At 48.3% G+C, this 12,128-nt stretch overlaps 3 protein-coding genes across 3 annotated transcripts; 1 reads left to right on the top strand and 2 right to left on the bottom strand.

Annotated features, from left to right (window-relative positions):
• Nucleotides 1-255: 255 nt before the first annotated feature.
• Nucleotides 256-2,687, bottom strand: BDV27DRAFT_132823 (lysophospholipid acyltransferase). Its single transcript, XM_032067966.1, has 4 exons — nt 2,503-2,687; nt 2,383-2,427; nt 1,200-2,318; nt 256-1,146 (listed from the first exon to the last, which is right to left on the bottom strand). The coding sequence occupies exons 1-4, from the start codon at nt 2,522-2,524 to the stop codon at nt 668-670; spliced, it is 1,665 nt and encodes a 554-aa protein (XP_031924654.1). The 5' UTR covers nt 2,525-2,687; the 3' UTR covers nt 256-667.
• Nucleotides 2,688-3,006: 319 nt separating this feature from the next.
• Nucleotides 3,007-6,529, top strand: BDV27DRAFT_147703 (Sec1-like protein; the record flags this gene model as incomplete). Its single annotated transcript, XM_032070792.1, has 4 exons — nt 3,007-3,126; nt 3,190-4,215; nt 4,278-4,847; nt 5,561-6,529. 4 exons carry the CDS (start codon nt 3,007-3,009, stop codon nt 6,527-6,529), a joined length of 2,685 nt encoding a protein of 894 aa, XP_031924653.1.
• A 328-nt stretch (nt 6,530-6,857) lies between these two features.
• Nucleotides 6,858-12,014, bottom strand: BDV27DRAFT_27069 (TRAPPII-specific subunit TRS120). Its single transcript, XM_032076183.1, has 3 exons — nt 11,646-12,014; nt 10,561-11,558; nt 6,858-10,486 (listed from the first exon to the last, which is right to left on the bottom strand). The coding sequence occupies exons 1-3, from the start codon at nt 11,809-11,811 to the stop codon at nt 7,187-7,189; spliced, it is 4,464 nt and encodes a 1,487-aa protein (XP_031924652.1). The 5' UTR covers nt 11,812-12,014; the 3' UTR covers nt 6,858-7,186.
• Between the last annotated feature and the right edge of the window lie 114 nt (nt 12,015-12,128).

The following is a 12,128-nucleotide window of genomic DNA, read 5'->3' as shown; positions in this document are numbered from 1 at the left end:
TAATTCTATTATGTGTTTGTGCTCTTTGTCGGACGACTTTCCAGATATCAGTAGATTGAGGGGAAGTCTATGTCTGGAGCACGCAGCGCTGGATTAATTGGGGTTTTACGACAGATTATGGATATATGTCCTGTTTGTTATATAAATATTTGTATATTCTCTTCGATCATGTATTTATGTATACATGCCTTCATTATGAATTCGAGACTAAACAATTTACACATCGAACCAACCAGAGCCACGAGTATACACGGAGGCATGCACAACCTCACTATCTACGTGATAGGTATTTGCATTAGGATTATGTTCTATAAATGGACTTATATGCAGACATGTCGACGTTTCAACTCAAGATGGATCCAAAAGTGAGTCAGAATTACTGATAACGCCACAAGAAAAAGAAGAAAAAAAAATATAGGAATAGGATCTTATATAATAACGCCATGGAGGGGTAGGGTGGCCGGAAGGAAGCATCCAAGAACGGACACCCATCGCAAGCGAACAGCGTGAGGCCCAACTATTTCTCCCAAACGATAACAAATCTATACAATCATAAACTCTTCCAATAGCGACTGAATATTAAGCTGCTCGATCGACGTGACATGGGGACTCTAGCCAGCTGGTTATAATCAACTATAAGCAACTAGCGTGAGAATCGCATTGCTAATTAATGCCTTCGGCCTATTTTATCTTCGACGGCAGCCTTCAATTCATCGCCTGTAGGCATATTGGCTAAGCTGCCTCGTCTCTGCCGGGATTCAATTTCGGCTCTGATCTCCTGAACTGCGTCATCGAATTCCTGGATTGCATCGTTTGGTAGACCCAAAGTTGGTTGTCGTACGTTCTCCGAGCTGAGCGCCCGGGGGACGTGGGGTTTATTGCGCGCTTTCAGCTTTTTGAGAAGTAACCCTTTGGCGGGACTGACGAAGAAAGCAAGGGATGCGATATTACCAACAATGCCATAGAAATAGACGCTACGCCAGACCTTGATCGAATCACCGAAAGATAGGAAGATGAAGGGCATAACGGCAAATGACAAAGTGAGCTGGGTCACAACATAGCTGGCAATATCATAGTATTTCTTGTAAGCAGTGGGCCGGCTGCCATCAGGGGTGAGGAAGAATGGTCGAACGTGGCGACGGAAATCTGTGAAAATTGATCAGAATAAAGTTGATGCAATGGAGGTATGCGACACGTACTCTTTGCTACGGTTTGGATAAATGATCCCAAAACAAAGGTCAGATAATATCCAGGGTAGAATCCGTGCCAGAATGCACTGGTGACGAACGTAGCGAGACTGGCCCGGAAGCCAGGTTTTTTCCCCTTAGGAGTGACGCGTAAATATACATAGTTTCGCAACCAATGATTGGTGTTTTTGTTCCAGCTCCCCAAGTAGCCGTGGGAATTTTGAGCAGTTTCGAGGGTCCATGGGTCGACATTCTCTAGCCGGTTCCAAAACACTTTCCCCGACTTAGGGTCGAAGCCATTGTATCCCATACCAGATAGAACACAAGCACCTTCTGTGAGGTACCACACTCCATAATATTTCAGTCGGGCAGTAAAGCCGAGCATGTGTAGGATCCATACCCGTCGAAGAAGGGAATACTGCAAGAATGCCTCGTCGAGGACTAATTCTTGGTTGTAGAGAGACCCGAGCTGCAGGAATGCAAGAATCCACCCTAACCCAGCTAGCGCCTTTTTGGCGGCAGGCGTTCCACTACGAGGAATCTTACGCTTCTTTCGAGTCGGAGGGACCTTCGAAGGGTCCGTCCCCGGGGGCACATCAAAAAGCGTGGTGTCGATCCACCGGCGATAATCGACATATTCGAAAGACGGGCCCGCAAAAAGTGACGGAAAGAACAGCACATATCCTAGATAGTCCAGAATGCTGGGAAAGTCTTTGATCGCGGCGTACTTTTGAGGGTCTGAAAGCTGTTCCTGGGACAAACGGCCGTCATGAACATTCCAGCAGAACGATGAAAGCTTCATGACCAGCACCATCTGGGCTCCGGTGATATCAGTTACGTGCGCGTCATCTATGATTTGCCGATAGATGTGACTGATGGACATATGACCCATCAAAAAAATGAACCCAATCCATGGCATCAACGACCCATCAATGTAATAGGCAATCGCGTAGATACCGGCCGCACTGTAGGCTAGCGTCCGGAGGCCGTCCCAGAGATCAAACAGGCCTACAAGATAGAATAATGAAACAGCAATTATGAATGCATTCTTCTTCCAAGGCTGGCCGTCTGGGATTCTTTTCAACAGTGCGGCCAGAGGGTAGGACAGTAGGAATGACGCAATAAGCTTCACTGATGCGATAGAGGTGACAGTTTAGCGATGTGGACGAGATATGAAGCCATTGGAAGACCTTACGTTCATCAACGGAAGCCCCTGTAAGATTTGCAGGATATTCGAAAACTAGAAGTTAAAAGGCAGCATGTCAGTCCTGTCCGATACTGAACTTAGCGGACGTTAACTGGCGGAGAAGCTCACGGAGATCTACGTATGGTAACATCGTGCAGCACTAAAACAAGTAGAAAAACCAGAAAAAGGAAAGAAAAAGGGAGAAGGAATAGGGAGACAAGCTCTGAATAGGGTTTAGACGAGTATAGACGACATTGGGTAGACGCGATATAGAGAAGTTGTTCGAGTAAGGGAAAGAAGGGAAAGGTTCATGAAAATGCCATATGATTTAATCAAGAGAACATTAACAGAAATCACATGCCACATAAATTAATGCCATTTAATCCTAGTAGGCGGAGAGCAAAGAACTCCAAACGTGTTTGGCGGGCCGCTTCTTTATGAGATCCACACCACCCTCAGCAACAACAACAACTACTACTACTACTACTACTATTACTACAGTGTTCACACTTACTTCATATCTCATCAATGATCTCTTCTCGGAGGCATTCAAGTTTTTTTTTTTTTTTTTTTTTTTCTAACTTTCCCTGGTTGTGATCGTCTAACGCTTTCTCGGGGCGGTTTATCCTCACCATGGACGTCGTCGCAGCGGTTTCAGGGTATATCTCCAGGATGGTCACGGCGGGGGATCCTTCGACATCTGGCTCCTCAACGTCGGCCAAGATGAAGATCTTGCTTTTGGATAGTGAGACGGTGGGGCTCCCCTTCTAGGTTGCTTGCCTATCAAGAGGCTGCGGTCTAATATGCCATGGATAGGTCACTATTGTGTCGACAGCCATCACCCAATCCGCCCTGCTGAATCACGAAGTATACCTGATCGATCGGTTAGATAATGCAGCTCGAGAGAAGATGCGTCATTTGCGCTGTCTCTGTTTTGTGCGCCCATCCCCCAGCTCCATCCAATTCTTGATCGACGAACTTCGTGAGCCCAAGTACGGCGAATATTACATCTATCTCAGCAACATTATTCGCAAATCGTCACTTGAGCGCCTTGCTGAGGCAGACAGTCATGAAGTGGTGCGTGCCGTACAGGAACACTTTGCGGACTTCATAGTGGTCAACCCGGATCTGTGTTCCTTAAATCTCGGCTTCCCTCAACAGCGATTGTGGAGTCACTCTCCAGATCTGTGGGATGCAGATGCACTGCAGAGAGCCACAGAGGGCGTAATATCTATTCTGCTAGCTTTGAAAAAGAATCCATTGATACGCTACGAGAAAAATAGTCTGCTGGCTAAGAAGCTGGCTACTGAAGTTCGGTATCAGTTGACTCAGGAAGAGCAATTGTTCAATTTTCGCAAGACCGATACGCCACCAATCCTTTTAGTTTTAGACCGACGCGATGATCCTATCACACCTTTATTGACCCAGTGGACGTACCAAGCAATGGTTCATGAGCTGATGGGTATTCACAACGGAAGGGTTGACCTTCGAGACGTACCAGAAATCCGACCAGAGCTTCGAGAAATCGTCCTCTCGCAAGATCAAGATCCGTTCTTTAAGAAAAATATGTACCAAAACTTTGGCGATTTGGGTCAGAATATCAAAGAATACGTCGAGCAGTATCAGGTAAAAACTAAGAACACCATGAATATTGAGTCAATTGCGGATATGAAGCGATTCGTGGAGGATTATCCAGAGTTTCGCAAGCTTTCTGGAAACGTCAGTAAACATGTTACTCTGGTCGGGGAGCTCAGCCGGCGAGTCGGTGAGGATGATCTCCTCGATGTCAGCGAATTGGAACAAAGCTTAGCTTGTAACGAAAACCATGCCAATGACCTCAAGGTATGTTTGAGACCTGAACGAGCTAGAGATGGCTGTGGACATAATGCTAACTGGCTGCGTAGAATCTACAGCGGATAATACAACTGCCATCTGTGCCGGCTGAAAATAAGATACGTCTAGTGGCACTATACGCTATTCGATACGAAAAACAACCGAATAATGCTCTGCCGATTCTGCTTGATTTACTGGTCACCGCGGGAAATGTACCGTCGTACAAAGTGAATACCATTCCCAAGTTACTTGCCTACCACCATTCTCTTCAGGCTCCCCCAGTTGCTGGAGGTTTCTCGGACCTGTTCGAATCGACTTCCTTTTTCTCTGGTGCTCGAGATCGATTCAAAGGGCTGAAAGGCGTTGAGAATGTCTACACCCAACACTCACCACGCTTAGAGGCCACTCTTCAAAATTTGATCAAGGGCCGGTTGAAGGAGCTACAATATCCCTTTCTCGAGAGTGGAGGTCACATTCGAGATAAACCCCAGGATATCATTATTTTTATGGTGGGCGGTGCGACCTATGAGGAAGCCAAGATGGTGGCTCAGGTGAATGCCAGTTCGCCTGGGGTACGAGTGGTTCTTGCTGGTACAAGCATACACAACAGTACGAGTTTCCTGGAGGAGGTCGATGACGCTGTGAGCGGTTGGCCAGAGCCCGCTCCCTCTAATGCCGCTGGACGGCTGCGGAGGGAGATCGCGCGTTGAGATGCTATACGACCCTGTTATTGCCTAACTGTCTGGTATCGGCGTTTTTATGCGGAGCATTCTGTGTTGAATTTCTGTAGCATTTGCATGCTTGAGGGATGGGGAGATTTTATTATTTCAAAAGAAAAAAAAAAAAAAGAATGAATTAGTGTAATGACATTAAACAATAATATTGTCTACCTTGAGATGTGTACTTATATCATATATATCTGTGTAGGTTCACGACCAAGATTTAAAATGCCGTGTGAGGTTTGTCCAGTAAGGCCTGAAACGGTGATTTATATGCCGAGACCCCGGATTTTCACAATGCGGAGAGAAATAGAAACAACTATTCTTCAATTGGATTTATACCAAACAACGCGCTTAACCGCAACGGACCCCATTTTCTTTTATTCTCTCTTCTTCGTATCGTGTCCTCCCGATGGAGTTTCACAATTCCTCCCCGAAACCCTTAAATGCATCATCACCATCTGCAACCGGTGCACGAGAACCTAAGCTCCATCTCCCCACCACGACTGATCCCCCGGGACCGCAGAACCCGCCGAAACCGCTCGTATGGCTGGTATGACCCACGAGATACTTCGAGGAATCCCTGCTACCAAATATCGGCAACCCCGGCCGCTAACATATCGGTCTTATCTTAGATCTTCGGTGCGACAGGCCATATGGGCCGTTCCCTTGTCAAGACCGCATTGTCCCGCGATGACCTGGTCGCAGCTGTTGGGCGTACATTCGAGAACAGCCCGGAGTGCATGAAGAAGCTCGAAGAAGAGCATGATAACTGCCTGGGACTACTGTGCGATGTCCGTGCTAGAGAGACTGTCAAACGAGTCATCGATCGCACAATCGAGCGCTTCGGTCGCATTGACATCATTGCCAACTGCGCGGGGTACGGTGTGATCGGGGCCTGCGAGGATCAAGACGAATATGACATCCGCGACCAATTCGAAACAAACTTCATGGGCACGCTGAACATGATTCAGCTATCGCTGCCGCATTTCCGTGAAAGGAGATCCGGTCGATACCTGATCTTCAGCTCAACATCCGGTGCCTTGGGCGTTCCGGGATTAGGGCCGTACTGCGCATCAAAATACGCCGTCGAAGGATTGATGGAAAGCATGCTGTACGAAGTGGACAATTTTAACATCAAGACCACTCTCGTGGAGCCTGGGCACATGCGCCGTGATGACATCGGCGATCTTGTGTCTGATACTGCGATGCTGGCTAGCCAGTCTGAAAACGACCTCGCGTCGCCGCTCCCCCTTTATGGTCATTTTTTTGTGAAGCCACCGAGCGAGCCATACAACACGCCCACTGCGCCGGCGGCTCATGCAAAACGTATGCTAATGTGGCTGGGCGATAAGCAACCTGCCAGCGCCGTGAAAGCAGCCTATCTGGTGTGGGAATTGGGTCATTGCTCCTATCCGCCTCTCCGACTTATTCTGGGCACATATGCCGTAGAGAGTATTCGGGATAGACTAAAGTGTATCATTGAAGAAATTGAGGATTGGAAATACCTAAGCTTTCCCCATGGTGACCAGCACCCTTCACCCGGCAAGGATAAAATGTCTACAAACGCACGAGAAAACGAAGCGGGAGAGACGGCGACGTGATGAGTTTGCTTTGGCAAGGACTGGACTTGTGCTAGTAGTCAACTCTGCTGCTTCACGAAGAAGGCCCCCAACCGGCTCCTACGAGCCATTATTTCTACACCTCACCTGATTGCAGCCGATCTGATGCTCAGTCGTTCAATAGGCGTGCTAGCTATATTCCGCGTTGCGCTTGGCACCACGGTTGCGATCCTAATGCGGAAACACCGTGTCAATTAAGTCACGACATGTTCCAGCGTAACGCAGGGATGAGCTTCCTCTCAGATATCAAGGCCAGCTAATTATAACATCTCAGACCCTTTGGGATCTTATACCCGCAGGCCTCCAACCATAGCAAGTGATTGACTCTGGTGAATCTAGCGTACGTTGAACTTGACCTACTGTCTGATATATATGTACAAGCAACAGCATCTAGTAATATAGTCTATCGATATAGGTGAATCAAGGAGCAAATATTCATATACACAATTGCATGAGCTAGCCTGCAATTCCGACCTCGCAGACCACGCGTGAGCCATGTAATTTGACATCTGTACATAATCTATCGTTCAACTCAGACACTTCTCGCTAACCGGTAAATTGTCAGCCGGGGTTGCTAACAATGAGGAATACAGGTTTGCTGGATAGAAGATCGTCAAGCGATTCTATTCATCTCAGCAATTACCCATGAGCATTCATGACACAGGCTTCTTTAGCATGCCATATATGTCTTTTCCTAGCCACATCTACACCAAATGTATCCTTGATAGGCCCGTCGTCATCGTGGAAAGACGCTTGAGTCTGGGGATGGGTATCTGATTCCGTACCAGGCGAAGGTCTCAAGAAGCGCAATTCCTCCACAGACGCGCCGAACTCGTACTCTCCCCGACAAAGGATAGTTACACCGACGGTAGCAGTTGTGCTCTCCCCGCTATGTAGCACAGGTAGTACTTGCTGTAGCATACCGGTCCATGCGAGGCGCTTTGACAAATCAAGTGCAATATTGTTGGGTTGGTGACGAAGGCTTGGCTGGAGTCGGAGAAGAGGATGGATAGGTCTTGAGGATCGGTTGCAGATAGTGACGTTGAGACTAAGCATCTCGTCGATCAGGACCCTGTACTTTGACCGCCCGACCTGCACAACACTGTCGCCGCTGGGGCTAACTATATCGGAAGATGAGGGACTTAGAGCAAATGTTATATCAACGTCTTCGAGCCGGAAGGCGTCCACCATCCGCGAACTGAAGCGTAAGTTTCTCAGGTCAATCATTCCTTTCCGTCCGGCAGGACTCTCTTTCCAGAACCCGGATACTCTTTTGAGGAGCTCTTCTCGGTACCAGAATGCCTCACGCGACGCTGCTTCAGCATCGAATGAAAGTTTATGGGCGCTCACAACGAACTGTCTCTTCAAACCGGTGTTTAGGACTGGGATCGAAGCATGGGGGTTATCTAGATAGACACGAGGAAGAACGAGGACAAAGCGCGATGTTTGCCCGGGTTGAAGTTCTCCAGAAACGATGTAGCGGCCATCTATCAACTCAGCTTCCTCTATCGACTGTTCGGAGGATTCGACATGTTGTTCATTAGCGTGCAGTGACACTGTTAGGGGGCTCGGCCAAGCGTTGCGAAGATCAAGTAGAAGAAGGCAGTGATCAGAACCATCTGTGCCTCGTCCAAGATGAGATAGCACAAGTGAAGGCAGATCGCTACTTAGCGGACATGTAGAAACAACCGTATCTGCCTCTGCGGTATGCTCAGATTCGGCATCAGCCTCCCGACAGTTCCACCAGGCGAAGTCGCCACTGAAAGGTAATATATCACAACGAGCAATTTCTATGCTCGCATTGACCGTAACGGTGAGCGGGACAAATAGTTGCCGGGTATAGAACACATCAGGTAGTCCGCCGTGAGACTGCCCAACACACGAATAATCGATCTGTACTGTCGAATCTTGCAAGCCGGGCTTCCCAGTGACGTCCACAGTGAATGTAGCGCACTCACCAGGAGGTATTGAATGGTCACCTGGATTTTTGCCTTCGCGCCGCCACCGCAAAGCGGGCTTCGACAGCTTGAGTTCAAGTTCGTACACTTCCACTGGCAGCAGATCTCTGTTGCTCAGAGCATTCTGGATTTGCCTCGTGGTGGAGTCCTGAAAAGTAAACAATATAAAATCTAGAGCACACGATGACGTATTGCGTAAAGTGATTTCGAAAGAACCAACCTCACCTTCCAGGACCATGAACGCGGACTGTGACAGGGAAAGCGACTCGATCAGGAGGGACGGCTGGCGGCCTATAACCTTGATCTCACAAGATGATGTATCCGGGCCCTTCTTTGGAAGCTGCTTGCCGTCCCTTGAAGTGGTTGAACTCCAGGAAAGTGGCCGGTCCATCGAAGGCTGTTTAGCTGCTAAACCAGTTCGCTTAAATTTTCTTTCGGCATCAGGTCTCCATAAATTCTTAAAAATGGGGAACCTCCGTTCTCTGCAGTGCCGGACTTTGACGAAACACCCTGTTATATTCACCACTCCTTCTTCGTGTGCTAATCCAAAAACTGTGACGTCTTGCAAGCTTAGGGGTCGAAGCACGATCCATTCTGCAACAGCATCGAGAGGTACACCTTCGCAATCGAGACGGAGCTTTTCGATCTCTATTTCAAACTCATAAGGATTTTGGAGGGTAAGTTGAAAAGCGGCATGTTCGCCAGCCACCATGAGTAACTCTGCTGTCTTGTTACTTGGCTTGTGAAAAGGATTATATAAGAATGGGTCTTTTGATGATTTTTCACGGTCGGCCGTGACAACATCGAGCTCTGATTTAGACCGACGAACCGGGCTTCTGGAATCCGGAAGGGCCAGTAACTGGACGCCCCGTACTAAGAAGTCATCCCAGTACTCCGCTTCCAGCCCGGATGCACCCAGTTTATTTGCAGCCCCCACCGTTCGCTTGATGTTGTTTAACAGGCGGATCTGTTCATCTTGTGGCAGACACGGAGGGATGTGTAATGTTTCAGCAAGCATAAGATCCCCCCTGATGGTCTGAAGCAACTCGACCGTGAAGCGAAGGACGCCACCAAAATCAGGAAGTGCTTCGCAAGAACTGATACAGGCCTTAAGGACATCAATCTTTAGGTTCAAGTCACCGTACCCATCGAGAACGGCGTGCCGAAACGATCGTTCAACAATAGCAGCAACTGAATCATACTCGGAAAAGAGCTCTGTGCCGTTATCATTTGCGGAGCGTCTCTTTTGCCACTCGTAAAAGGAAGAAGGCTGAACGCCATATATTTCCCCTATTGTAGCCAGGAGGGAGCGCATGCTCTCTTCCATATTCCCAGGTCCAACGTCCAGAGCATTGATATCAAAAGCTGTGTCGCTAAGGGACGCTAAACCGGCAGCAGGATGAATTCCCACTTCTGCTGCACCGATTTTGCGGGCTTGAACCAGTGTTGGGACGAGTATTGACAGAAGCTCTCTCAGAATAAAAGCCTTTTTCCTTGGTAGGCCAAGCGTATCAAAGACAGAGACAACACCGATCATGATAGGTATCGCATCCGTCGCAGGCAGATCTGACCCAGGAGATAACGGCAGTGCACGAAGCAGGAAGTTTGCAATCTCGGACTTTCGGAGGATGACCAGGCCACGAGGGCGCTCCGGTCGGTGAAGTGGTTGAAGAGGATCACCCATAACAATGTGTTTTAGGGCTATGTCATCTAGTGCACCATCACGAATGCGAGCAGCTACCAACAGCCTACCTAAACGAATCACTGTTTCTGAGAAGATGAGCTGAGGCAAAGGCGCATTGGCTATATTCGCGGCACGATTGTAGAGATTGAGTATATTATTCGAAAGATCAGGTAAAAGGTTTGATAGATTCTGAAGCGAGATAATCCTGTTCCCAGGTGTGGATTGGCCCGAGGCTGATTCGAAATTATATGATGTTTTTGAAGACTTATCGGCAACAGGGTAACAAATAGGAGGAATCTATCGATGGTTTAGTAACAGCAACGTTCAATTGGGATGTTGGGCAAAAAAGGGAGGGAGAAAGGAAAACGCACCTGAAAATCCATGCCTGCCCACGCAAACATCAGCAGGCAGAGTAGGATCGACTCAAGTGCTTTGGCATGCCAGACATAATCACTGCACGCTCTAGCGTTGGATGCAGCTTCAACAAGTTCCTTCAAGGCATCCGGCCACCTCCCGGCCTGAAGAAAGAGAGTTCCAATAACAACACCTGCACGACCCTTGATCCGATTCTTAGTACGATCGGTAGCGCTCATACTGCTCACAGACATCCGCTCACGGCTATGTTCTTTGGAAGTCGGCAAGGAGTTGGGCTTTCCAATAGAGTTGGAGCGGGTGGATAGTTGGATAGACCGGGTTATCTCATCGAACGTCGTTGGGGTTTCATGGTCACTTGGTATGGGCGAGCCTTGGCTGGAACTGAGGGGAGTTTCAGGCGTACCGTTGGGATTAGATGGCAGCTGCGCAGGCATAGTCATCCGGTGAAACAATCTGTCGGTGGGACGTGGGCGTATATCCGGGCCTCGATGTGGACCCCAGGATGAGGCCTTTGGGGACTCAATTGAAGGTATGCTCTGCATAGTCCTCGCAAACCCGTCCAGCTCGGAAAGAAGCAGAGAGGTGATATCACATAGCACAGTCTTCATCGTAGTAGCTTTAGAGGCTTCAGGCCGAGGGATCCATAAGATATCATCTGGGCCGTTCAAAAGCTTGTCCACCTCTTCATAATTGAATATTAAGAGTTGATGTACCAAGGCTTTAGGGTTCCTCTCCCTGAGTAATTCTAGTTCCTGTCGAAGTTGATCCAGTCCAGCCGGAGTGGGAGATGCTTCATTTTTGCCCTTAACAGTTGACTCTTCACTATTTTGTTCATTGTGTCCATTTAATTCGACCCCATCGGCTACAGCGATGACGACCAAAGGTTCTCGATGAACTTCAAAGGGAAACAGCTCTAAATGCGACGTTGGAGGCACAGAGAAAGTAAGATCGTAGAGAATCATCCCTGTAGGAAACGCTAATGGGGAGAACATATCTATGATGAGAATCAGTCAATTACTGTAATCCTTTCTATGTGAGTAGAATCCAACAGCTACATCAAGAACAGAACAGCAGTGCCTACTTCGATTGGGCCGCGCATCGGGGCTAATGTCCCCCAAACGGACGACATTCTCGGCCTGTAGTCTTGCAGCGAAGCTCAAGAATCTTGACCGTCTAATCTTTCCAACAGGAAGAAGCAACGCCCTAAGGCGTGCAGGCGCAATGGGGGAAAGAGGGTCAACACCCATAATGTCATTTGAAAGGATGCGGAGCGGAGGCAGTCGGCGGGATGCTCTGGACTGCTTCCAAAAGGCAGATCGAACTTCCGGAAGTCATACGAGAAGCAAGCTATTAATATTGAGAAGAAAGAAGATAACCCGGAAAGGAAAAGACGTTATAGCCGGAGGTCAGAAATAGACAACATAGAACAGTGTACAATCCAGAAGTGACCTTTTGGCCACGCTTGACCGAGAGGGACGATCGCCGCACTTCAGATTGAATTAAACAACAATACTATAGCGGAGTCGATAACAGCGTATTGGGTGTTTCTCATCTGCCGTAACCC

The sequence above is a fragment of the Aspergillus caelatus genome (genome assembly GCF_009193585.1).
Source record: "Aspergillus caelatus strain CBS 763.97 unplaced genomic scaffold BDV27scaffold_168, whole genome shotgun sequence".
NCBI lineage: Eukaryota > Fungi > Ascomycota > Eurotiomycetes > Eurotiales > Aspergillaceae > Aspergillus > Aspergillus caelatus.
This window is presented reverse-complemented; position numbering and strand designations above follow the sequence as displayed.

What these genes read in the sequence shown, in the direction of transcription:
- BDV27DRAFT_132823 (XM_032067966.1), bottom strand. Translation starts at nt 2,524, where the DNA reads ATGTTACCATACGTAGATCTCC. An exon ending in GTTACCATACGTAGATCTCC is followed by an intron (nt 2,428 to 2,502) that starts GTGAGCTTCTCC and finishes TTTAACTTCTAG; the next exon opens with TTTTCGAATATCCTGCAAAT. An exon ending in TATCCAAACCGTAGCAAAGA is followed by an intron (nt 1,147 to 1,199) that starts GTACGTGTCGCA and finishes CAATTTTCACAG; the next exon opens with ATTTCCGTCGCCACGTTCGA.
- BDV27DRAFT_27069 (XM_032076183.1), bottom strand. Translation starts at nt 11,811, where the DNA reads ATGGGTGTTGACCCTCTTTCCCCCATTGCGCCTGCACGCCTTAGGGCG. An exon ending in CGATGCGCGGCCCAATCGAA is followed by an intron (nt 11,559 to 11,645) that starts GTAGGCACTGCT and finishes TTCTCATCATAG; the next exon opens with ATATGTTCTCCCCATTAGCG. An exon ending in GGGCAGGCATGGATTTTCAG is followed by an intron (nt 10,487 to 10,560) that starts GTGCGTTTTCCT and finishes AACCATCGATAG; the next exon opens with ATTCCTCCTATTTGTTACCC.